The sequence below is a fragment of the Anguilla anguilla genome, chromosome 10 (assembly GCF_013347855.1).
Source record: "Anguilla anguilla isolate fAngAng1 chromosome 10, fAngAng1.pri, whole genome shotgun sequence".
Classification (NCBI taxonomy): Eukaryota; Metazoa; Chordata; class Actinopteri; order Anguilliformes; family Anguillidae; genus Anguilla; species Anguilla anguilla.
This window is the reverse complement of record NC_049210.1, coordinates 29776171-29801384: the sequence shown is the minus strand read 5'-3', so window position 1 is coordinate 29801384 and position 25214 is coordinate 29776171. Positions and strand designations below refer to the sequence as shown.

The following is a 25214-nucleotide window of genomic DNA, read 5'->3' as shown; positions in this document are numbered from 1 at the left end:
AATGTGTGGGGGGAAAAAAGGAACAATTTCAATATTTATTGAAGGGTTAAATATTCTAAGTGCCAGAATTGGAGGGTGGGGGGATATAGCCTGTACCAAGAGATTTACACATTTACACAAGTGGGTCATTCTGCTGGAATAGTGGTATTTGGAATTGTATTATGTCTTGAAATGCATTTAATTGATGACTCTGGGCATCAGGCTTGGTGGTAATAGGAAGCATTTTAAAAAACGCACCCCTTCTAGTGTTAATATGGTAGAATCTGCTTAATTGCATAATGGATTATCATATAATTTGGGTATTTGCATAGAATTGCCAAATCCAAAGCCAACAGTTTCCAGTTGTAAAGACGTCACTTATTTGCATAAACCGTTGGTGCATATTTCATGGAATGATGTCAAATTACATTACACAATGATCAATAAATATGAGGGAGGGTCACTATAAATGTAACCATTTTTGGATTTTGCTAATTTACTCCAAAAATATTTAGCCTAAAATTTTACTTCAACCAGCTTTGTCAGTGGTCATTAGTTTCAATTATATTCATAACTTGGTAGAGTCAATTAAAGTGACAATCTCAAAGATTTCAGTTTCGTTCTCTATGGTGGTGCCAATGGCGAGAAGCGGTAATTGCAGGTGTGTTTTTGGACCTCACTTCCCATAGATCCAACCGGATCCAACCAGTGTGACGTCAGTGTGACGTCGGTCAGTTGGCACGCCAACTATAACACTTACTATTTACTGAATAAAAAACGGTTGTTCTAAAAGTAACGTTATGTACATACTCATTCGTTGTCTAACATTAGGCTAACTCAAGATGTCTTTACACTGCCGAGCCGGGTTAAAATGCCGTAGCAAACCTGTAATTTCTGCAAACGTACTTTATCCACCTTTTGCCCGGGATGAACATCTTTACACTGCAGAGAAGAATTTGCGGGATTCGCTGTGGCTCGTGCAATTATGTATCTCGTGCACAATAAGCAGTCTTTTTCATGAATGATTGTTGTGTGGTATTTTTGAAACAACTGCCTTGCAAAATGTTACCCCTGGTGTTTCTGGTTTTGCTAGCTAAACTCTTCGAGAATAAAGCTGAGCTTTAAAGTAATAATCTCGAAGATTTTCATTAAAATAAATGACTTAAGTCACTATCTATCGCTGCATTGGGTAACACAATGGTGATTGAGCCTATTTTTATATTAATTTATACTATTATTATTATTATAATTCATGATTAAAAAACTGGGTGTCTGTGGCGACATTCCCGGGAAAAAATCACAAGCAGCGCACAGTGAGTGACGCGTTTTTCATCACCCATCAGTGGTTGGTCCGCCAGAGAGGGTAGGCGGAACTAACGCAACAGGCTCGCTCTTGAACTCACTTGTGTGTGAGCAGCGTACTGTTTTTTCCGGTGTCTGCATGCGTTACAATAACAGAGAAAGGGGGGGGTTGGGGGAGTTATGGAACCCTAAAGTTTTTGTGTAACATGAGAGATCATATTATTTGTTGATGTAGATTTCGTATTACATTTAATGACAATGTAACTTTACTAAATTACATAGCTATTTGCACAGCTAACGCTAGCTACCGGACCATGTCAAGAAAGACAACATTAGTTTAGACAACGTTGCGCACAGTATCCATCTCTCATATCAGGTAACGTTGCGTTAGCTAGCTAATGTAATTAACACAATCTAATGTCGGCTAACGATTAGAAAAAGACGCTAGCTAACACTACCGACCGGTACCGACCTCGCAAACCGTCTCTCGAATGCAATGCTACCTTGTTGCAACGTTGCAGTGTAGCTAACTTAAGGCCAGTTCAGATCAGTGATTCGCAACGAGACTGGGCAACTTGCAAAATTCCAAGACGTCTGTTTGTAAACATTCTAAAACTGCACTTGGGGATTTGACAAGGACGGTCTTTTAAAACCTCAGGGCAGGCAACGGCTCTGCTACTAGCCAGTTCACACCGCTGCAGTTTTCTCTGCAACATTCTAAAACCGTTTCGCCTCGTTGCAAATCATTGATCTGAACTGGCCTTAATGTTATCGTTATTTACATTGCCATCGAGTTCATCAATATATTATAATGATCGGAATAAAGCCGGGGTATGTGGACCAGAGCCGGGTCTGATTTCTGAAGACGTCATGCAGGAGAAAACGAAATAAAAGAATACGGCAGTATGGATTAGCATTGTTATTTTATTACGCTTCCTCATGTTCCTTCAGCCTTTATGCCCTTTTTGATGAAATCTCCTTTGTTTTTGTTTTATTCTTCTTGTTCTGATTGCTAATTTAACACCCAGCTCAGCTTTATTCTCGAACAGTTTAGCTAGCAAAACCAGAAACACCAGGGGTAACATTTTGCAAGGCAGTTGTTTCAAAAATACCACACGACAATCATTCATGAAAAAGACTGCTTATTGTGCACGAGATACATAATTGTACGAGCCACAACGAATCCCGCAAATTCTTCTCTGCATTGTAAAGATGTTCATCCCGGGCAAAAGGTGGATAAAGAACGTCTGCAGAAATTGATCATCAGTAATTCTACCCCAGGTTTGCTACAGCATTTTAACCCGGCTCGGCAGTGTAAAGACATCTTGAGTTAGCCTAATGTTAGACAACGAATGAGTATGTACATAACGTTACTTTTATAACAACCGTTTTTTATTCCGTAAATAGTAAGTGTTATAGTTGGCGTGCCAACTGACTGACGTCACTCAGGCGACACTGGTTGGATCCAGTTGGATCTATGGGAAGTTAGGTCCAAAAACACAACTGCAATTGCCGCTTCTCGCCATTGGCACCGCCATAGAGAACGAAACTGAAATCTTCGAGATTGTCACTTTAAAACCAAGGTACACTGTTTCCGATGTGTTAGATTCATACCAGCTGGTCAGCATGATGATAACAGAGCTGTGCAATAAATTTTACAGCAAATGCTCTAATGTGCGTACGCAGGATTTAATTTTATAACCACTTGCACACTAATGTTAATCAAGGAAATTAATTTCCAGTGGTCATGTGAGACCTGCCGTATTGTCAGATTATAAAGCATGGGGCTTTTCATGGAAAAAAAGATATACAAGCAACTTCGTAAATTACCATGAACTGAGTTGTGGTAGTGTTCTAATTGATGAGGAACGCTGGTTTTGTTTGTTCAAGACCCAAGTAAGCTTTTGCAAAGCAAATAACCTGCTTTACAGACCAATCTGGTGTGTGATTATTATAAATGCATGTCACTATGTGGCTGTTCTTTTTAGTGGTAGACCGATTAATCGATAATCGCCATTGGCCGATGCCTGCACTCATGAGGCCGATAAACAAAAAATGTCTGCAGACACATCTGCAGGCAACCTTATCAGTGTGGCTGCTGCGGAATGATGTTAGCACTCCCCCTTGTGTCAATTTCACCATTCTACGGGCAGACATCAGTGGGTGCTGTGGAACAGTGGGAAACGTGCCAATGCTGGATGTACCTGAGAGAAAACGGCAAGAGGCAAGACTTAAATTCCTAGCTTTCAAAGCTCAATATATTTAATTGGCCACTCTTAATAACATATACAATGTTTACTGTCTGTATAATTAGATTGATTCCGGTCTTTTTGTGAGAAAATGCGAATAACTTTAGTTGGGAATTGTAACGGTAACGTTAGCAAGCCTTCAACCAGCTAACTAGCTTACAGGGCTCGAAAAGCTATTGTATGGCATCCCCAGTCCCCACTCCTACTCCTGACGAGCCGGGTTCGTAAAACATTCATCAGATTTGTCATTTGGGATGGTTGTGGGATGGTAAGCAAGTGTAACTGTGAAGCCTTTTATTATTGGTGAGCCTGTGGTCTGTCGTTGTTAAGCACATTACATAAACATTAGTTTCTTCATCAATGGCGCTCGCTCATACACATCATGCCAGTGCAAAGTTTGGCAGCAGTAGAGTAACATTAATAGCCTAGCCTAGCAGAACTATTCTCAAGTGGGCAAAGCCAGCAGCACCTGTTGTCAGCTGAGGTAGAGTATGAAGACAGGATTGATGAACCTCTCCTCTCATCTCAAGTCAACAGTGTGCTATCGTAAGCGATTGATTTGATAATTAACATTAGTTACAGTCGGTTGCATTTGCTAATGGGCTAGAGATCGCCTCGATTCAAGAAGTAGGCTTACGTTAACAGGAGTCCGAAAGCTAGCGTTAATGTTATCAACTTGCCAACAACGTTTTGGGGAACAAATATTATGGGCTTTTAGCTAACATAACGTTTCTGCACTTGTGTGCATGTCTCTCTCCCTTTGTGTGTATTGTGTGTGTCAACTTGCCAACAACGTTTTGGGGAACGAAGGTTATGGGCTTCTAGCTAACATTTGTGTGTGTCTCTCTCCCTGTGCGTGTGCGTTTGTCTGTGCTTCAATACATCAAGCTAACTTGGCACAGTGTTTAATGAGAGGGAGAGACTTGGTAGATGATATGAGCAGGCTGTGGCTGTGCAATGCGAGTGAACAAAGTTATTTTTTAATTTTTTTTTTGCATTTATATAGTGCTTTTATCCAAAGCGCTTTACAATTGATGCCTCTCATTCACCCATTCACACACACACTCACACACCAACGGTGAAAGGCTGCCATGCAAGGTACCAATCAGCTCGTTGGGAGCAATTAGGGGTTCGGTGTCTTGCTCAGGGACACTTCGACATGCCCAGGGCGGGGGATCGAACCGGCAACCCTCCAACTGCCAGACAACCGCTCTTACCTCCTAAGCTGTGTAGCCCCTGTGTTTGATCGCTTAGATTGGCTGTTTGGGTTGTAACCGAGTTTATCAACAAACATAAGCAAACATGCAAAAATATGCTTCGGGACAGTTTTGGGAAGGTGGTGATAAAGTTAGTTTAGAGCCCCGTACTATAACTCATGCGCCCTGCTATAAACGTTTGCCTAAATTTCCTCAGTCACCATCGTCTTTTCTAAATGTTAACACGTTTCTCCTATCCTAAATGACAGCAAATCTAATGTAAGACCGCTACTGGCTAGCATTAAATATTGTGTTATAATGTATAGAATAATGCAGTTGAATGACGTAGCTTCTGACATACTGTACCCCGCTCTCCCTTAAATACCAGTCACGCTCTGAAATCTACAGCATAACCCAATGTATTTTTCTATTTCACTAATTAATAAAAATTCCATCTAAAACAACATGTTACTGGCTAAGATAACCATGTATATTAGATTGTAATAATGGAATTATACATGACTTCTTTGTTTCTTTTTAAAATTGTTGTATTTTCAGATGCAAAAAAAAAAAACCATGATGTCGGCATTATATATCGGCCATCGGCCGCCCTGCTGTCTAAATATCGGCATCGGCCATGGGAAAAACCCATATCGGTCGACCACTAGTTCTTTTCCAATAATTACTCGGAGCATCTAGAAGATGAGGCTGTGTCAACACAGCAAGCAAATTAGCTGAACGCATTTAACTTTATATTCATAATTTAGGTAGAAAGTAATCTAATCTACATTAGTATTGTAAATGGTACAAATGTCTTGTTTTGTTTGAGCCATTTTCCAATTCTCTGCTCACACTTGATATTATAAAGCGTTAAATAAGGCACCTCCTATATGGGCAAGGATGCGCACAAAGGTGTGAAAGCCTAATTGGCCAATTCCTATAGCCGATCTTTAAAGTTATGTATTTTTTAAAGCAGCAGGTATCAAAGGAAACACAAGGTTGTTTAGTTGCCCTGTAGGTTACCAATACATTCAGATACTAACAATTATAATAATAATAATGAAAGCAACAGCATTATCGTTATTGTCGTAGCCACACAGTGAAGGAGCTCAGATTCAGTGTGGCTGAATCTTTTTTGCTACTGCTCCCAGAAGAGCTTGTTTTGATGGCTTCGTGCCATGTTCCGTGCCAGCACTTTATCTTAGACGTTTCAGTACAACGATGGACAGAATGACATCTGCTGCAATCACTGCAGTGTCTATTTGTCTAGTAAGCTCCTCAAAAGCTGCAAGTAGGATCAACGTGGATTACCTTTAAGATAATAATATTGAAAGTCCAAATCCTGAACATGCCGCACGAGCTAATTATTCATCAGACTATTACAAATGTTGTTGAGCCTCTTCAATTTGATGGCCGACTATATTTATTTGAAGTGGAATACACAGACTGGAGCGCCAAATTGAATTTGTATGCACAAAATGGTGTAGCTCACAGTCAATTCTGCAAGTTCAGATAGAATTATTTTTAATTTCAACATTCACATTAACTGTCACCTCCCAATAAACAGATTTGGATAAACTGGATTTGCTTAAAGGTACACTGAACCTGAAGCCTATCTTGATATGCATACTAGATGCTTTGGTGAAGCTACTGGCATAGAGAAAATGTCTGAAGAGCCACAACTTGACAATGAAAAAGTGTAAAATACTATCAGAATGATAGGATTTATGAAAAATATTATGAAACCAAGACCCAGGTTGAAGGGAAAAGATATAGTGGCAGCATTACAATGCAGCTTGCGCATGGACTTTGCTCACTTTTCTGACATCATAGAACCACATCCCACTCTGATTTGACCGGTGCGATCAATTTTTTTTTGTGAGAATATTAAAACGGGCGTAAATCACTGTGTGCACGTTGGAGGCATATCCGCTTCACCAATATGGCATAATGTGGAGACTTCTCTACTCTCTCCAAGAAGGTTTAATTTGTATACAGGGTTCGTACGGTTATGAAAAACCTGGAAAAGTCATTGAAATTTAAAATGCAATTTCCAGGCCCTGGAAAAGTTATGGAAAATATTTTTTGAAAAGTAATGGAAACACAGCTAAAGTTGCATCAAATATAATTACTAATTAATCCAATCATAAACATAGTATGTATAGTGATAAAACGTAAATTGGCATGTAACCTTCGCGGTATTTTGGTGGTGTCAGAAGTTAATTCGGTCTGGCTCAGTCTGTTTACAGGCACGCCCAACAGGCACGCTTCTGCTAATGTAGCAGTTAGTAAACGTAGGCCCTACTGTGCCGACAATATGCCAGGGAAGTGCAGCTTCAATAATATATCAGGGCTCGAAATGAACACTTTTACTTCGTAGCACTGGTGCTCCCAACTTCAAAAAGTTAGGAGCACTCACCAAAATGTAAGGAGCACCAACAATATATGCAATAGATTTTTTTATTGATAAAAAACGACGATATAACAGTACGGTTTACAAGTAACGCCGGGCACCCACCGTACGCGTAGCGTAAGCAGCGCATAAGCAGCATGTGGAAGCAGCGCGGCGTGTAGCGTGTCTACACAGGTTCCGTTTGTGTCGCGCAAAGGCTTGCTTAAAGCTCTATATTCCTAGTAGCTCTCGCAGTCTGCAGTGGGATTACATTGTGTATTTCACGTTTGTTCACGACTGTTGATTATGGGTTAAGTGAATACTTGGTGAGAGACCTTTTTCAGTTTGTTAATTTGGTAATATTTCGTTAACTCATGTAAATACGTGCGAAAGTAAACGCTTTAAAGAATTACCATAAGCTTAAATCTCAACGTAGTCTGCATAATAATCAATCTCAAACTGTATTGATTTATTTGTTTGGTTAACAAGCGTGCCAATTTTATGAAGAATATGTAATGATCATAATGATAATAAATAATCTGTAATCAACCATTGGGAATTCCCATGTCGTCTTCTCATTCACGTCAAAAGATTTATAGGATCAGATTTAGTAACTTCAGCTAATCATCAAAAAGATAGCGTAACAGTTTAATCTTGAAGGGATATGAACATCACAACGCCATGAACACCGGAAGCTTTGAAGTACAAGTGCAATAAAGGCTTACTTACAACTTCATTTATAAAATAGGTGCATTTTAATCGGCAAGACCACTAAATAATCTGATTTTTTTAAAGCTCTGTGGATTATCTGATTTTTATTAACAAGCTCTTTTTGAAAGCACGGCGAACGAAGACATCGGATAAGTCAAATAGGCGGAGCAATGGTTGGTTAAAAACTAGCTTCCAACACTCGAGCTAACAAACCGCTGCTCGGTGCATTCACTTCTACATCATTCAATAGGCTACGTCTTTCTGTGGTGTATTTTCAAATTTACCCCACCCCCTCCGCAAAATAAGAGAGCGAAACTAAGTTTGCCTTTTCCCCAGGTTCCAGTTTTTGTTGTTGTTTTTTTCTGCAAGGACAATACAAAAACGAAAAGGCTTGTATTTTTTTAGCTGCTTATAAAATATCTGGGAGGGAACTAGGGACACACCCCCAGTAGCCTAATATAAGGATGAAATATAAATCAGCATGTATACCTAGCATTTTAGAGCATATGTCTGTGTATAAACAGGTCATCATGACGCGCGACAAGCAGAAAAATAGAACAAGCGAAAAACTACGCTTCAGTTCGCTTGTGTCGCACAAGCTTCGCAGCCGGTTCGCGACGCGTTCGCATCTGGTGTAGAGGACGTCGCCCGCTGCCGTTGTAATAACAGTACTTCAACTACGCTTTAGTGCACTTGCGGTCGCTACGCGTGCGGTGGGTGTCCGACTTAACAGTTAAACTGTCACGCCTAAAATGTTCCTCTTCAAGGAATTGCGTGTTATGCATTTAAACGACAAAGTGCTTATCGTCACATTAATACCGCTAACTAAATCAACCGCCAGTAAACTGCATCGGAGAAATTAGCTGTTTCAACCAGGTCGCTACAGAAAACACTACGTTAACGTTTAAAAAAAAAATGCCGTAATCGTTCGCTTCAGCTTTTCAGCTTTCGATAACGCTAATAAATTGAACAAACTTCTGTCTTCAGGTAACATTAGTTAACGCGTTAGCTCCCTGTGTCGCGTCACAGTGGAGTGCAGCGAAAGGGAGTGATTGAAGGCTAATATTAACCAATTTAAAATCAGCATTAAAAGGTAAGAATGTCAAGCTCACGATTGGTTAGAAGGGTCACCGTCAGCTCACAAGGGACATACTGAGTGTACTAACTAGCGAATGTACAGAGAGACGTGCGATTGGAAAAAGGAAAAAAAAAAAAAAAGGTCGCACCAGAACAATTATTTGTACTCGCACAAATGCTCCCAATTATATTTCGAGGTCGCACAGATTAAATTTCGGGAGCATATGCGACCAAAATGGTCGCAATTTCGAGCCCTGTTTGAGACATTGACAAACATGTTAAACTATTCGAATTAAAATGAGAGAATGTATCTAAGTGTGTCTGTCTGGTGTTTATTTGTTTTAGAGAGGCACCATATGTTTCAGATGCAGACTTAATTTTACTTAGTGTCACTATAAATAATTTTAAATTGTTTAGAGAGTCATTTGTTTTGGTCATGGAAATTCAGTTAAAGGTTGTGGAGAAGTCATGGAAAAGTCATTGAAAATCATTGGTGAAAAAGTGTATGAACCCTGTGTATAGTTTGTTACTGGCCCTCAGCCTGCACTACTGCATGTTTACATAGTCACCTTTATTACATTGTCATACAGGTTGTATGTTATACATACCTTCAATTTTACTAAATAAGATTCCTTTTCGGTCCGGCGGTGAACTGGATTGGTCTAGGCTGTGCCGGCTGGTGGAGAGAGTACGCACACCTGGGTTAAGTTAGCTAATCAGCCCAGGTGCTTAAAGTTGTGCTGCTTTCCAGAGTTGGGGCTGAGACCCCGTTTATGATTTGTTTCATTTTATTTTTGGAGTTTTGTTCGAGCAGTAATGGAAAAAAAACTTCTTGGAGCTGGCGCCGGCTAGAAAGCGGGCCAGCTACGGGTGGCTCACTGGAAAGTGGTAGCACCGTTTTACTTTCTTTTGTCTTTGTTATTTTATTCTTTTTTTAGTTTATTGTTTTTCCCTGGAACTAGTGAGGGGGAAGGGTGAATGTGTTTGTTTATTTGATTTCGAGTTTGTGTGGATACGCGCTCTCCCCATGCGGCAACTAATGGTGTTTCCCGGAACTGCCGCATCTCCCTCCCGGGGTGTCACGCTGACGTGTGACAAAGATACAATTAAGTGACAGTAAAATTTCTAGAAAAGGCCTGATGATCTTTTAAGCTGAAATATTCTGGAGACTTGGAGCTGAATTGCATTTGATTACCTGTGTACATCTTATCAGTAGGGTGGTACACATGATTTAATTTTAAAAAATGTTTTTATTTTTTGCAAGTTTGTGTTCTTACAGTACAATAAATCACATTCTATTCAATTTTTACAGGAGGAACTTTTGGAAATAAAGCAGTTGCCATGCTCCAATGAAAGACCAGTATGTCTGTTGGAGAAATATGACAGGTAAAAAAAAGTTTTTTAATGGTTTGAATTCATTCACTTTTTTTGGGTAATCTTGTGCAACACATTGGTTTGCTACTACCCTTGTCAAACTTTATTAACCTAAGGTACTATTTAAGCAATTTGTATTTATATTTTTTGATATGTGGCTGATGTGATGTTGAAAATGCTTGCTTAAATTGGTGCATTATCTTGTTTTGTTAACTAGTACCAATGTGGTGTATTAACTTTTTACAGTGATGGTGTGTGGGACCCAGAGAAGTGGCATGCTTCCCTGTATCCCAGCTCAGAGAGAAGCTCACCTGTGGAAGGGATTAAAAAAGAGTATGCGGATGACAGGGTAGTTTTGAAACGCAGAATTGCAGGTAAATGCATCTTACTTAGATTTAACATGTTGCTGGATTTTTGGATTATCTTGAATCTGGCTATATTCTGCGATGAATGAAATTCAAAACCAGCTGTTACCGTAGGGGAAACTACTACAGAAACTGTCATCTTAACACCAACACTGCCCCCCTGCTTAAGTTACTAGGATGGGTGAAGTGGGCCATTCTAATTTTTACATTATCCTCCGAAAAGGCTAGAACACTCAGAACGCTTGGAAAAAGATTTCGATTTTTTTTTTTTTTAATTCAGTTTTTTACAACCATTATAATAGTGTTCAAATATTGAACCATGGCTTGGAACAATTTGGTTGGCTTGCCGGGCTCATTTTTAGTTTGAACCATTGGGACAAATTCTGAAAATTTGAGTGACATTCAGAATTGACCACATCGACTGAATTCCTCATTTGAACTGTAATAGAACATTAGTGGTTTGTGTTTGAATTGTCTTTGTGAGGACACAACTGCATAGAGCTGGCACTAAGATTATAGAATAGTAGATTATTTTCTTTCTTGAATGGAAAAAATGATCAAACTGCCCTTTGAACTTAAATGTAAATTCTACTGGTTGTCACAAGCTGTATTGACCCTGTTGTAATTACATCTCCCCCCCCCCCCCCCCCAATGTCTAACCCCCAGACCCTCGTGAACGGCTGAAGGAGGATGACCTGGATGTTGTTCTCAGTCCTCAACGCCGTAGCTTTGGAGGGGGCTGCCAGGGTAGTGTGGCATCAGTTCTCCCGGCCCGCAGGACTGGCAGCCCCCTTGAAAACAAGGAGAATGAGACACTGCGATTGGGTGGGACAAGGCGCATAGGCAGTGGTCGCATCATTGCAGGCCGCGGCTTTGAGAGGGACACGCGCGTTGACAAGGATGTCCGGGAGAGGGAGCGGGAACGAGACTACAAGGACAAGAGATTCAGAGTTTGTACCTTTTGCCCAAATTAACATGCCTCAAAAAATGTTCATTCGTGTGTGTGTGTGTATGTACAGTGCAGGCCAAAAGTATTAGGACACCTATAGTTAAAAATAAAAAATACTTTAGGTAGAGAAGAATTCAGTTAATGTATGCACATTTATTGAATAACAAACCAAAGTACAAATTTTTCTTTTCTATTTCTTCTTACAATAGCACCGATTACCTTTACTGAGAAATAATAACTTAGAAAATTTATAGTAGTCTTTTATAGAATTAGTCTATCCAATCATTTTTCAGTGGGAGGTGGAGGGGTAATTAAATTGAGTGAAATCTGATATACCTTAATCTATTTTTTAAGCCCCAGGTAGCCTAATAACTTTACAATGTGGTGCATGTAAAGTAGGCATTAAGCTGGGAGAAATATGACAAAGGAAGAGTAGGGCTCAGATGTGCGGGACCTAGTAAACATTGTGGCAAGAAGGTTAGTCCCAATGATGAATTGCAAAGAAGCATAAGATTTCCATGTGCAGTGTTCAGTACACATTCAGAAGGGTCCAGCTGATGGACAATAATGTTAACAGGAGAAGCTTCTTTGCAATTTCTCAAGGGGGAATAACCTTGCCAGTGTTTACTTGGCCCTGCTCATCTAAGCCTAATGCCGGCTCCTTTGCCATATTTATTGCAGCTTTAGTGCCTATTTTACTAACCTTAACACTACAGTCCAATGGTATGGGGGTACCTTTGGTTTTTTTTTTTAAACTTAAGGTAGATGAGATTTCATTAACTTAAATCCCCCTCCACTTCCTTCCCACCCCATTAGCAAAATGATTGGATAGACTTCCAATTATTGGTTTAATTGTGATTAAAGACAGGCTATCTAAAGAGAGGCTATTCTGAGGAAAGTCGTGTCTAAGATTGTTTTTTTTCATAAAACTCATTTTGTGTTATTGTGGGTAGAAATTAGGGGGAAAACATCTTGTTACTTTGGTTTGTTATATTCCTGAGGTGGCCCAATATCTTTGGCCTGTACTGTGTGTGTGTATACAGTGAGCTCCATAATGTTTGGAACAAAGCCTTTTTTTTTTTTTCCCCTCCCCCTCCATTCTTGATTCGGTGCTGTACTCCACAGTTTCTGATTTTTAATCAAACAATTCACATGTGGTTAAACTGCTTTTATTTCAGGGTATTTTCATACAATTTTTTCACTGTACTACTAACAACACTTTTTATACATCACCGCCCCATTTTATGGCACTATGTTTGGAACATAAAGTTATGTTAATGAAAGTAGTCATGCTGAGTACTTTGTCAACAGGTGCCGAGTGTCATCTTTGGTGATGCTCTGCCAGGCCTGTACTGCAACCAACTTCAGCTCCTCCTCATTTCAGGCGGCTAATTGCCAAATAAGTTTTCTCTTAAGTGTATGGAAACATGCCGTTCAATTGGATTCAGAAAATGTGAACGACTTGGCCAGTCAAGAATTTTCAATTTTTTGGCTTTGAAAAATTCTGAGGCTTTAGCAATTTGTTTGGGATCATTGTGTTACTGTTGGACGAAGCTCCATCCAATGAGTTTTTAGGCATTTGCTTGAACTTGAAGATAAACTGATGCTACCAGCAGTTTAGATCATCAGTGAAGACAAGTGAGCCGGTAGCTGTGGCAGCCATACATACTGAAACCATAACACTCCCCACCACCATATTTCACAGATGAGGGGGGTGCTTTTTATCTTGGGCAGTTCCTTTTGGCCTCCACACTTTGCTTGACACAAGTGAATCTTTATTTAATCTGTCTACAATACATTTTCTCAGAACTGCGGGCTTTTCGGTACTCCAAACTAACTTGGCCATCCTGTCTTTGCCACTAACTAGTGGTATTCCTCTTGCAGTCTAGCCTCTGTGATTTTGTTCATGTGGTCTTCTGCAGACAGTAGTCACTGTCACGTCCATGCCTGCCTCCTGAAGTATGTTTCTGATCTGTCAGACAGGTGTTTGGGGGTTTCTCTTCATTATGATGAGAATTCTTCAGTCATTAGTTGCAGAGTTCTTCCTTGGCTTACCAGGACCTTTGCAGTTACTGAGCTTGCCAGTGCTCTCTTCTTAATGATGTTCCAAATGGTTAATTTTGGTAAGCCTACAGTTTGACCTACGTATCTGATAGGGATGTGAACAATTTGTTGATTTGTCGATTCAGTCGCGTGCATGCATGTTGAATATTAAAGAAATATGTAAATATCCCCTCCTTTTAAAAAAAATTCTCAAACCATTTAAAATAAACGACCACCAAATGTTACTGAAGCTATTGCTCTAAATGGCTAATAGAGGGGGCGGGTGGGGCTTGTCATTCACTTATTTACAGTGTGCTTACACAGACACACACACGGACAGACAGTACACGCACAACCAGAATTGTTGGTGGAGAGAACTTACCATCACCCCATGTCTGGGTTGTTACATGCTGACCATGTCACATCGCCAGCTATAGGCAGAAAAGAACTTCTGGCCCATTTAAAACAGGTTTAAATTGCTTTAAAACTCATCACTATGGCTGTGCCATTTACATTTAGCTGCGTTCTTTCAAAGGAACATCAAACAGAATACAATGAATGTACTTACATTCAAGTCAGGTTCTCATCACCTGTGCATATTCAATAGATAAACAAAATAATGTAATATTGTAATAAGTTGTAACTGTCATGAAATTCTTTGCCCCCTTGCTGATTTCCTCTATTATTGCATATTTGTCAAACTGTATGGTTTCAGATCGTTAGGCAAAATGTAGCCTAATATTAGGGAACCGGAGTAAACTCAAAACATATTTTTTAATTACTATGTAATTTATTTAATTTAAAAAAATTTCAAACACCCATATCAACCATGTGAAAAAGTAACTGCCCCCTTAGTTACTCAATCAACCAAATAACCTGATTTAATTGATAATTAGATTAACTGATTGAGCACACCCAGGTTTCACTGCATCCAGCCCTTTGTGAATCTAAACCTCACGCGTTGAACCTTACCACCAGAGTGAAGTAGTTGCCTCAAATTTCTACAGGCACACTGCCATAACAGCTGCACCATCGTATGTTTGTCTGACCAGTTTCTGTTTGTAATCATAACCACCCATCTTGAAATTCATAAAATGAAACGCTGTTTCCCTGCCTGATGACACATCAGAGAACCCAATGAACGTTCAGTTATTCTTGCAGCATCAGCTATGCAGAATTATGGACCACTGAGCTTTGCAGGAGATGTCCGTCCTCATTTATTTGCCATGGCGCCTTGGCTTTCACTCCCTTACCACCTGCACCATAAGCAATGGCTTTGATCAGATAATTTTGAATCATCTTTGGGTGCTTCCCATTGCTTAAAAAATGCATCCTCCTTTCCTCCACGACCACCTTGTTTCCTCGGTGCCCCGGATACCAATCTTTGTGTCCTCCATCTCTCCAATGTCCCAATGTTGGAGGAGACGAGCGATGTGGCTCCAAACTCGGCTCCTTGCCTCTGCCCGGTGAAGGATATATTGATGCATGTTACCGTGGAAGTCTCTTCACATTTTAAGTAGAGCCCGACCGATGCCAGATTTTTGGGTCCGATGCCAATCCCCATTTTGGAGAGTCATAGCCCACCGATTACCGATGTTTTGACCGATATTTTGTCAAAAAGTGCAACATTTTCAAATTAATTTTAAAAACCTATATTTTATTAAAGTTTCTATATTTAAGAACATTTAACTTAAGCAAACAAATAAAAATAAACGCACAAAGAACTTTTTAGATAAACAAAATGTAAAAGATGATCTTAAATTAAATATATTAACACCATCTTTAAGTGTGTGAAATCAAAATAACTCCACACCTTGCTTTTACTCCTTTCTTTTCCAGCCATCTATAAAAAATTAATTAAAAAAAAAAAAAAAAAATCAGTTTTTCAGTTTCAAACATGTATTTTTATGAATATTATTATTATTGTTGTTATTAATTTATTATTTCTTAGTATCTATTCTCAGTACATTAATTATATTTTCTTATTTTATTCCTACTACATGATCTCAAAGAGTAAGACATTTATCTAGCGGAGCTAAAGAGTGAATCAAGTGTAACGTTAGATGAAATTAAATTGACTGGATGAAATATGTGAAAAAAACTACAATGCGCTTTCGTGCAGGTTACCCGCGCTAACTGTTGGTTGATTCATTTCTCCAACAGCAATGCTTCTCTCATGCTTCTCTCTACAAAGCTAGATTAACTTGGCTTAAAATGAAGCGTTTTATTGGCGTTTTTACTGTCTGGTTAGCTTGCTACGATGACGCATGACTAGATGACACACTCGCTTTCAATAACGCGTTGGCTATTGACACAGCATCATAGTAGCTAATATCATTATCTCAGATAAAAAAAAATTGTGTGATGCATTCAATCACCATTTTATTTTGGCTGGTTATTTATTTGAGAATACAGCGATGTCCTCTGGAAATGTAGATCCTACGCTGCTTATGTGCTCACTTCCACTTCATAAAGGCTTGCTAGCCAGCTAGCTTGCTACAGTGAACCAAATATGTTAGTTAGCTTGCTCGCTTGATAATGAGGATTGATAAACATTGGTCGTATAAACGCATTTAAAAACTTTCACTAAATATACATACCTTTATCGCGGCAATCGAATCTGTGCAGACAAGTCTTGCAGTGGAGAATATTGGATGAGGCACGAGTGACAAACATCTTATTAGAGAAGTAGCGCGTCAGCTGCTGCAGTTCACACTTGTATTAGAGCTCCCTCTACTGGATAATTCTAGTCAATAGCAATTAAAACGTTCGAACAGACACGTACAGATAATCGTTTTTTTTTTTTTGTTTATTGTACTTATTTAAAAATCGGGACACATCGGCGGCATAACTGCCAATCCCAATGTTGTCAAAAAAGTCAACCGATATATCGGTCAGGCTCTAATTTTAAGTGCTCATGCCTACAGAGATTGAAAGACCATTCCACAGAATCTGACATGATCCCATAATCCAAATTTTAGAAAGCAGAGATGGCCAAGAACTCAAATTTCCCCAGTTATGCCAGGTATTTTGCCAAATGTGTGTGTGTGGTTCAATAGGTAATATCACATCCTATCCGAAAGCTAGATTGCTAACAACGGATAACAAAATATCAGCTCGTTTTTGTGGCTTATATCCTACAGACAAATTAAGCAATTTACGACTGGGAAAGCAGATTTTATTTATTGGCTTGTATATGAATGTTACTATACTTACGTATGTTACTGTAGTTGTGCTTGACTCTAAGCATGAATAAGCATGGTGGCAACTGGCATTTTCATATCTGATTATGCATGAATGGATTTATCCAACCAACAGTTTCCAATGGGCGTATTTATTACAAACCAATTTGATTTCAGGTGTTTCCACAGGAAATAATTGTTTTTCACTGTGGATCCTGAGGAAACAATAACACTGTCCATTTCACGAATCTATGGAAATGTTTCTGATTTGTTAAAATGCAATGAACTGCCAATAGAATGTCACTAGGCTATTGGTGTAACTATAGTGGCCTATGAGGTGAATTGGTGCTCTCTCATGTTCAGACATCGGGCACATCAGGATTCTGGAATTACATAATATTATGTTTGTATACTATGGGATTTATCCTACTTTGATCGAAAGTTGCAGAATACATATTAATTAGTGTTTGGATGCAAACTGCAATTCCTCAGGGTCTAGTAGTAGACCAGCAATACATGCGACTCGTCAGCAAGCTCTCTGTTAGCTAGCTAGCCACCCAACCTTGTCAGACTGAGTTTTTAACGCTCCGACTTACTGAGCCCAAAAGCTAACATAAGAAGTTAGCTAGTTTAGGCAAATGTTAGCTGGCTAATTAAATCACTAGCGCTAGCAATTAGCTGGCTAACTGAGGTCTTTGTTTGCTGAAGATCCATATGCTAACGGTACAACACCAATTCTGTCTCTCTCTCTCACACACTCTCACTCTCTAACAGTAGCCTAACTAACTCGCCTCTGCTACCCAGCAAGGAAACTTGCAATGAAAGCGATCTTCCTGGACTGCTGAACTCCTGTTCTGTATAGTTCAATATTATGTCAGTCATCTGGACGAGAATGGGGTGGGCCTGAATGCTTGACCCCTAAAGTGTGGGGGTCCAGTGGCTCTGTTAAGCTGTGATTTTCCTGGCATGGTTTGGGTCCACTGCAGGGATGGCCCACTGCAAATCAGTAGAAAGTTATTCTGAGTGATCACCTTTATCCTATGATGAAACATTTATATCCTGATGGGAGTGGTCTCTGCCCAGATGACAATGCTGTCATCCACAGGGCACGAGGGGGTCACTGAATGATTTGATGAGTATGAGAGTGATGTGAATTATATGCTGTGGCCTTCGCAGTCACCAGGTCTCAACCAAGTTGAACACCTATGGGAGATTTTGGACCGAGGTATTTGACAGTGCTCTCCACCACCATCATCAAAACACCAAATGAGGGAATATCTTTTGGAAGACTTAAATTCCATCCCTCCAGTAGAGTTCCAGAGACTTGCAAAATTTATGCCAAGGCGCAATGCAGCTGTTCTGCCAGCTCGTGGTGGCCCAGCACCTTACTGTGATGCTTTTTTCTTTGATTTGTCACCTGTCTGTGTGTGTTTGTGTGTGTGTATGAATGCATTTGAGTAAGCTCTGATTTAATTAAATTTAGCTCCCATTCAGTTCTGATGTGATACTTTATTCTAAATCTTGAAATAAGTCAATGTTAATCTTTCACATAAGTTGGTGTTAAAAAGCATGGTAAAAGCCAAAACTGTTCAGAATTTGTTTGTACATTGAATATTTGACTGACATTATTCTTTATGATGGGAAATAATACTATTTATAATAACACGGTAGTGCACTCGCACTGCCACACTAAAGAAAGCAGAGTTGTTATTTTTACAGATGTATAATTGCCAGATATTTTTAACCGGTTTCCCACTCAATTTGGATCAGTTTTAAATTTTTGAATCAATGCAGTTGCATCTTGGATACTTGGATAGGTGAATCTTTACACCCGACTTGATGTTTCATATTTCACTGTGAGGAGAAACATCCTACTAATCCAAATTGTCCAACATGAACTTGCGCTATACCACATTTGTAAGTTACTTCCTGTGCAAAATGGTGGAACTTTATCTAGTGCTGTTCGTTGCAGGGTAGTTCAATGATGATGCTGTTTAATGTATTAAATTTAGTTTTCTCAAGCTGAGTGAATTTTTTTTTTTTTTTTTTTTTTGCAGAGGGAATTTGGAGATAAGCGAGTGTTCAGCGAGAGGAGAAGGAATGACTCTTATGCTGAAGAGGAGCCAGAGTGGTTTTCAGGAGGTCCCACCAGTCAGTCGGAGACAATTGAGCTTATTGGTTTTGATGAAAAGATCCTGGAAGAAGACAAACGGCGACCAAAGCGTTCCAGGAAGCGATCAGAATCCGTGAGAGAAGGCAAGTCAACAAGGACACTCATCTATGGGAGATTCTTTCACTTTGCCAAGTTAAGGGCATATGTAAACTTTAATTGAGTTGTTTTCCTATCGAGTGAAATGGCTTTAACGGGTCTGTAATACTCTTAGTCTGAAAAGTCCGTTAGGAGGAAAGGATGTGGTTTAAAACAGGCTCAGGCTGAAATTTAGCCTTTGCGAAGTATCAGTTTTTGTTTTTGTCCAACTTAAATTATCAGTGTTTTAATGTAGTAATATTTTTTTTTAATTTAAATGATAAATATATATAATCAAAGTATAATTTAGTAAGCAGTATATTGTATGCTTCATCTGAGCACAAGTAATCTATTCCTTTCCAAGTGTATTTTTGTGATTTGGCATGGTATGTTTTTTTTTTGTTGTTTTTTGCTGCAATAATAAGGTCTGAAGCAGGCATTTGCAAGTCAAAATTTTGCCATAAAAACAGTTTAAACTTCAGAATGAACTATTTGATAGCTTGCGTGTGGTTAAAATGGTTAGCCACTGTACTTTTGCTTCTTGAAGATGATACGCACACCAGACCAGTAGTTGTCCTTTGCATTTGTTCTGGCTTCTGGCAAATGACCATAGTTTTATGCCTTTTGCCACAACATGCTCACTGAATACTAGTTGCTCCCCTCATTTCTCTATAGTATAACAGCAATAAAAGCCATACAATATTGCACTGACAATTACCTAGAATGGTCATATGGTTTTAACTTTTATGTTTATTGCAACGATGGAGCACTCTCTGCAATATATTGTATGTTTGTTTTTGTTTTTTTTAAATATAAAATTTTCCAGGAATGAAAATGAGACCTTTGTGAGTAGGTTCAAGTTGTAGATTAGAAATTGAGGGGGCGAAACTGCTTATGTAATTTGAAAAGGATGTGGCCTGTAGCTAATATCTATATGGAGCTTTGGTGTTTTTTTTGTTGTACTTGTATAATGTTCTGCATCTGGAATCATGCAGGTGAGGTTGCAAAAGTTAAAATGGTTTGGAAGTAAATTAAACTGTTCATAAAACGGCACTGGCAGTGGATTCAAAATACAAACTGGTCTTTATACCGTGGTAGATTAAAACCTTATCACTAGTTTTGATGAACACAAGCAGAATTGACCTTGTCCTAGCACTATACATATATTTTTAAATAAACAGGAATTAAATACAATGAATCAAAATGAACTCATGCACTTATTAAATTACCAAGATGGTAGAAAGTCCTCTTTACATATTAGATTTTTCCCATTGTTTGATATCTTCCTGTGTTAGAGAGAACACAGCAGTGAGCTTATCTTTTCACTAAGCATTCAATTTTCTGTTGTGTGGAAGATGCATCTTGTGTATGGTGTGAATATCACAAAGCAGCAAGAGTGCATTTCAATTCTAGGGCTTTTAGGAATCTATTCTTGACATTTCTCTTAATTAAAAATGTAGCTTGTCGATCAAAAAACAAATGTTCATAGAAACTAGAGTCTAAGTTACATGGCATTTTCCTGTTTCTTGTTCCGCCATGCTTGTAATTACAGGGGAATTTTACCCCTAAATGACATTTTTTCTGACTGCAAATCACACAATCAGAACCATGTTATCCCGTTATTAATGGCAATGCTTTTGCATGACATTTGTTATTCGCTACATACGAGACCCTGTTTTGTGTCACTGATTTGAGTGAAATGGAAACTCCTATGCTAAAAGGGGCCAGCACAATTTAAACTAAATGATCACCTGCTGGAATACTGGTATGTAAGCCTGACTGAATTGGCAGTCACCAGCAACTTTCCTGAATTTCAGCACTTGGGTTGGTAATGGTTGTTTCTTATAGCTGTGATTGTTCGTTTAAGGAGAGTGTGGTCCGTGTAAAATGACAGTGTGATGCTTCTTCAGCCGTAGAGTGTAATGGCGGTCTGACAGAGGAACCAGAGCTGGAGAAAAAAACCACGTTGGACCAGGAGGTTCCACACAGCGATGGGCGTCCAGAGCCAGCTGCTGGGGAGTTTGACTTCAATGAGTTCTTCAACCTGGAGAAGACCATGCCTGGCTTGGCATCAGTAAGAGCTATGTTGCAGTTCTTGTTTTCTCTGGGATTATGGTAGATACTGCACCTTATGGTGAATGCACAATGTCTTTCTCTTGGTTTCTATCTCTCATTTCTGTTTCCAATATCCCACATTAGCCAGGTATCAACACCGGTTGCAGGTTTCACACATTGTGATGGCTTTCCTGTTTTCATTCTCTGGGAGTTGGACCCCATTGCTTCCTGTGGTGGTGGTTTAAGCAGAGCAAGGTGTTGCATGTTTTAGAATTTTTCTAGATTTCCACTTATTGGAAGAGATGCTGCTTGTATTTGCTCTTTGCCATTGCAGGCACATAGTAAATGAACATAGTTTGGAAAGGCTAATTGACGTACAAATTCATGCCCATCCCTGATTCAGATTGAGACACCATTTAGTTCTTGAGATGCTATGGTTCGATTTGTATCTGTGTTGTATATGTGGTTATGCTGCAGCCTTTTATTTTAAATATTTCATTTTGATCGTTCAAGATGGCGATAATTTCTCCGGAACCCTTGTGTAGAAACTGTAATGCACATCTAATAAGGCCACTAACCAAAATTACTTATTCTTATCTCTTTTCCAAAGTAGTGTAAGAGACCTGTACAGCATTCTTTTTAGTAGTCAACAACTGCCTTTGAAAAAATGAGCGCAGCAACTTAAACTGTTGTAGTGCTAGGATGTTAATTTAACCGAGGTATAACCGTTCTGACATCTGCAATATGTTACCTTATCTTGTAGGCAAATAATTGCTGGGTAATTAATAGCTCAACATAAGAGCAGTGATGGCTGTTTTACCTAAATGCTTTGGTTACACCTTCCTATTGCTTGTAGGCTATATCAATTTATGTTTGAACTGAAATTCTTGGCAAATGTGTGGCTGATCTTTCTGAAATCATTTGATATAGTGTGTGTGTGCTTAATATAAAAAATTTATTATAATCTTATTAATCTTATCTAAGTTTACCTCAAATATTGTAAACTCTTCCCAGTCATTCAGGGAATAGAGTCTGACTGTTTGATATGAATTGAATTTTATTCCAATTTATTTTTGCCTGTTAAGATCATGTGATGTTAAAATGACTGAGTTATGAGACTTTCACGAGGATACTTGCTGATTTGAATGTGGCTGTGCAGCTCCTGGAATGTATAAAGTTCCCTCCAAAAGTATGGGAACAGTAGAGTGAAATTTGTTGGTATTGCTATATACTTATTCATTTTCTGACCTCAAATCCAAATGCATAAGACAATAAGTGCATAAGTATGGTCAATCTGCTTTTATTTCATGGTATTTCCATGTGTATATGGTCTACCATTTTACAGGTACAGCTCTTTTTGTGTTGAGCCCCCTCACTTTCCGCTGTGCAACAGAAAGGCAATTGATGACTGACAAGTGTCAACTGTTACTTGAATGCTTTCTTTTTCCTGAAAACCAAGTAATCTATAAACAGAGTTCATTAAGAATGATCGCACAGAAATTGGGTAGATCAACTGCAGCAGTTCAGAAAGAAATAATCCACTGGTGCACTCCGTAATAAACACTATACAAGGATGGCCAAAGAAGTCTTCAGTTGATGACGGACAAATCCTCAAACTCAAAAACAATGGTCTGTGACATCACCAGCAGTGTCCATAGGGCAAAGAAAATATCACAACCCACCGTAAGCGGAAGACTTTGAGAGGGTACCTTGTAGAATTCAAATATCTCATCAACAGCAAGAATCGAAAGGCCAGAATAAAATTCACCAGAAAATAGAGATGAGCCAGAAGACTTCTGGAACCTGGACAGATGAGACTTACATAAAACGTTTTATGGACAGACGAGATCTACGTAAACCTTTACCAAAGCAAAGCACCACGTGAGGAACAGCCCATGATCCAGCGCATTCCACCTCATGTGAAATGTGGTGGCGATAGTGTCATGGCTTGGGCATGTGTGGTTTCTTCTGGAACAGGCCCTCTCATCTTTATTGATGATGTAATGGAGAATGGCTGCAGTAGGATGAATTTGAAGTTTACAAACCAACTTTGTCTGGCTATGTACAAAGAAATTCCTCCAACCTTATCAGCCGGCACTTCATCCTACTGCAAGACAGTGACCCAAAACACAATGCCTATGCAACAAAAACATTCCTCATTGTGGAATGGAAAGTGGAAAGTTTTGGACTAGTCAAGTCAGTCACCTGATTTAAATCCAAGCATGCATTTTACTTGCTGAAGTGGAGTCTGAAGACAGAAACCCCTCGAAGCGAAGATCAACTGAAAGCAGCTGTGGCTCCAGTAAAGCCACATACTTTGTCGCAGGACCATTTCGACGTGTCGTGCGACAAAAATGAAAGTGTCGCTTGACGTTTTGCATTTGTAAGAGCTGTGGAGGGTTCTGTTGTCTATGGAAACAAGACTCCAAACTGCTGATGATTACATCTGTGAAAACATTGCGACGCCCCTGGTGAAATATGTGAGGAATTAATTTTATATCTACTTCTGTTAAAAAAAATTTTTTAATTTAAAAAAATGATGCAAATGGACAACAGAAGGTGGTCTGTCACTCAGATTAACCGAAAACAATGACGTTTCCCTGAAACGTGCTACACTTTTTTCCGTTAATTTTTCTCATGCGACACTTGTAGCAAGGGTCATGCTTATATATAAATATAAATCATGCTTAAAGGCCTGGAAAAGCATTTCCAAAGAATACCAAATGTTTGGTGATGCCTGTGGGTTGTAGACGTGATAGTTAATGCATTTAAGGGCTATGCAACCAAATATTAGACTTCATTGCTTTGATTTGTTAATCTTTTATAGTTCAATTGGACAATGGTATTCTCTAAATAGCATTCTCATAAATGATTGCTTTTAACAGTCGCTGATTCCAGGTGCACTGAATCCCTTAAACCCTACTTAAAATCCAGGGCTTTTTGCTTTTTCACTTAGAAACAGTCAGTGGTCTGACCTGCAATCAGCTGTCAGACTGCTGTAAATCAGGCTTATCAGCAGTAAACCTCCAGGTCACAACTGAGAGAGCTCACAAGGAGGAAAATTACAAAAATCTATAATCGAATCAAAAGATTTACAATAATATAGTGCCCTTTATCACAACTGTCTTTTATGCAAGCATTTGCTGATAAGCAAAGCTCCAATAAACCGTGCACTAAGCTTTCACTTATGTGCAATGCAAAAACGCTTAGTGAAAGGAAGTCGGCATGCAGTAGAATAGCTAAACCGTAGTTTCAGCTAGAAGGAAACCATAAGCTACAATCGAAAGCTATGTAAATGAGCTTGAAGAACACAAAACTAAGATTACTGTAACGTAAATGGGGTTTCCAAGCAGGGCCAAAAGTCACAATGGGTAGAGCTTAAAGTGGGTAGTAGTAGTTTTTTTTTTTTTTAGGTCATTTACTCTGCACTGGAATATCTCATTGACAATATTTTTTGTTTGTACGCCATTTGCCATTCTATTTACATAGAAGTGCTCGTTTTCAAATGCTCATAAATGCTTTCTGCTCAGTGGAAATGACGCGTAATTAATAATGACTTTTGCTAGTTTGTATATAAAGAGCAGATTGATTGCTTTGGGATCAGAGGGGGATTTTAGCAATATAAATATCGTCACTGTAGTATTGGCTGTTTCAATTGTTGCGAACAGTCATTGGATAATACAATACCATAATCATCCACCTGGGGTGTCAATGCCAGCCCTCCTTTGGAGAAGAGGACTGCCTTGTTATTTGTTTTGTTATCTCTAGTGGTTTTACTGACTGAGACAGGTGTGCGCAAAAAAAAAAAAAAGTCTACACTTTGCAACAGTGTAGGTGTTACAGCAGTGCACCTTGAATCAGTGTCCGATGAAAGCAATAATTTAAGACGCTGGCATCCAGTTGGGGCTACAAGAAATTTAGTTTTTAGTTTTACACTGCTGAGAAGGCGGGTACTCAACACAAAAACAGCCTTTTCTGTAAAATGGTAAAACACCTATGCATGTAAATACCATGAAATAAAAGCTTGGTTTCTGTACTTTTGTCTCGTGTTCATCTTTTGATCTGAAATCCAAATGAGTATATAGCAAAAAT

The 25214-nt window shown here is 39.0% G+C and overlaps 1 protein-coding gene across 8 annotated transcripts in view; it reads left to right on the top strand.

The window, feature by feature from the left end:
• eif4enif1 (eukaryotic translation initiation factor 4E nuclear import factor 1) overlaps window positions 1-25214 on the top strand; it is a 79354-nt gene that overhangs the window by 19735 nt on the left and 34405 nt on the right. For all 8 annotated transcript variants that reach the window (XM_035379183.1, XM_035379182.1, XM_035379181.1 and 5 more), the window contains 5 exons: window positions 10219-10292; window positions 10527-10654; window positions 11312-11595; window positions 18877-19075; window positions 20978-21141. In XM_035379183.1, coding sequence (XP_035235074.1) covers window positions 10219-10292; window positions 10527-10654; window positions 11312-11595; window positions 18877-19075; window positions 20978-21141 — 849 coding nt within the window. The remainder of the gene's footprint in view (window positions 1-10218; window positions 10293-10526; window positions 10655-11311; window positions 11596-18876; window positions 19076-20977; window positions 21142-25214) is intronic.